At 70.7% G+C, this 2,009-nt stretch overlaps 1 protein-coding gene across 1 annotated transcript; it reads left to right on the top strand.

Moving 5' to 3' along the window:
• Positions 1 to 51: 51 nt before the first annotated feature.
• Positions 52 to 1,999, top strand: EMIHUDRAFT_255321 (hypothetical protein; the record flags this gene model as incomplete). Its single annotated transcript, XM_005773612.1, has 4 exons — positions 52 to 120; positions 400 to 867; positions 994 to 1,449; positions 1,629 to 1,999. Coding segments are annotated over 4 exons (1,364 nt in total), but the record flags the coding sequence as incomplete, so codon positions are not given.
• Positions 2,000 to 2,009: the final 10 nt, after the last annotated feature.

Raw genomic sequence — 2,009 nt, 5'->3', positions numbered from 1 at the left:
CAGGCCTTCTTCGAGACGCTGCCCGCGCACGGCGGCCTCTCCCTCCCGCAGCTCGACGCCGCGCTCAGCCGGGCGAAGCAGGTTGGCGTCGAGAGCCGCGCCTTCGAGAGGCGTCTCGAGGTGGGCGGCGGAGGAGGCGCGGCGGCGGCGCCCGCGGCGCCCGCGGCGGCGGCGCCCGCGGCCGCAGGGCCGAGCGGGGGCGGCGGGCAGCCTCCTCCCGTCATCTCGCTCGACGACGACGGCGCGGCGGGCGGCGCGGCGGACAGGCGCGGCGGCGGCGGGACGGCGGGCGGAGAGGAGTCGCGCCGCGCCCTCGAGAGGCAGATCGCGGCGGCGGCGAGGCAGCGGCAGACCCTCCGGGCGGGGCACATCCTTCCGGCCGCCGCCTTTGCAGACGAGGCGAACGAGTCGGAGGAGAAGTGCCTGCGCGGAGGCCACGACGCCCTCAAGGCGGTGGCGGCGCACGACTCCGTCGGCGGCGGCGAGGTGTACTCCGACGTGGCCTCCGCCGCGCACCTGGCCGCCGGCACGCTTCCCAAGGCGGCGCAGCTAAAGGCGCTCCGCGCGCACCTCGAGCAGGCCAAGCGCACGCTCGCCGCTGCGCTCCCGTCGCTCGGCTCGCTGCTCGAAGGGACGGTCAAGGCGGGCTTCGACGTGGGCGGTGCCTACCTCGGCTTCTGCTCCGAGCGCGCCATCGTCGTGAACCTCGCGCCGCTGCTGCGCCGCTGGAACGAGGCGGGCACGCCCGTGGAGCTGCTCCTCACCCTCGCTCACGAGGCGGCGCACCTCCTCAGCAGGGGCGGCGCGCACGACAGCGCGTGGCGGCAGACCTACGACGAGCTCATCCAGGCCGCCATCGTCGCCGGAGTCGGCCCGGCGCCCGGCGCATTCGCTGGCGTCGGGCGGAGGGCCTGACCTTCGTGGCCGCGCGTACATGCGGCCGAAGGCTCTCGGGACGTGAGCGCGCTATGCTGCGAAGCGCTCGCCTACAAGTACCGCGTGATCCGATACAACCGGTGCCTGCAGCGGCAGCGCTTCCCGCAGTGCGTGGAGCTATATCGCGAGCTGGCCGCCCACGAGGCCAAGCTCGACTACTCATTTGATGAGTCCAACTTCCTCTTCATGATCGCGGCCGTGTTGCACAAGAAGCCGACGGCCGCGGTGCTGAGACGGCTGAGCGACGCGGAGGTCCTGCGAATGGTGAAAGCGCCACTGGAGTTTCCCGGCGGGGTCGAGTTCCAAAGCAGCCGGGTGCAGCTGCAGACCTGTGCGAACTGCCCGCCCAACGCGGGGGGAAAAGAGCAGGAGCCCGCCCTCCGCACCTTCCTGCCATGCGCGCGCTGCCGAGCCGTCGTCTACTGCGGCAAGGACTGCCAACGCAAGGACTGGAAGGCCGGCCACAAGGAGGCCAGGCCTGAACCTGCGCCGGGCGAGCATCGAGCGAATTTTGTTTCGCTTTGTTTCGCTCGAGAAGAAAGAATTCTTAGAATACAGCAAAGAAAGAAAACAGACAAGCACGCGCCGGACTACCAACACTTCATCACTCCAGCTCTCCCATGGCTGCTCCCGCCGCCTCCACCAGCATCGACCCGTACCGAGTCCTCAAGGTCGACCGAGACGCTGCGCAGGAGGAGATCTCCAAGTCGCTGCGACTTCTCGAGCTCCGCCTGCACCCGGACCGCAACCTCGACGCGTCTGACGAGCAGCTGGCCGCCAACAAGGCGCGGCGCGAGACCGTGCGAAAGGCGTATGCGCTGATCGGCACCGAGGCCAAGCGGCAGGAGTACGACGAGAAGTGGGCCAAGGCGCATCCGGACAAGGCGGCAAGCGGGCAGCTCCTTGCTGGCCCGGCGCTGCCTGCGAGCCTCGGCGAGGGCACCGCCAAAGCTGCACGCCCTGCCGTCGTCGTGAGCAGCCTCGTCGCCACCATCGTGCTGCTGCTCGTGCCCGTGTGGCCCGTGGCGCGCGTGCTTGTTGCGCACACTGGAGCGCCGCTGGCGTGCGTGCTG

This window comes from Emiliania huxleyi, assembly GCF_000372725.1.
Source record: "Emiliania huxleyi CCMP1516 unplaced genomic scaffold EMIHUscaffold_3325, whole genome shotgun sequence".
NCBI classification, from domain to species: Eukaryota; Haptophyta; order Isochrysidales; family Noelaerhabdaceae; genus Emiliania; species Emiliania huxleyi.
Note: the sequence above shows the minus strand (reverse complement) of the source record. Positions and strands in the feature narration are given on the sequence as shown.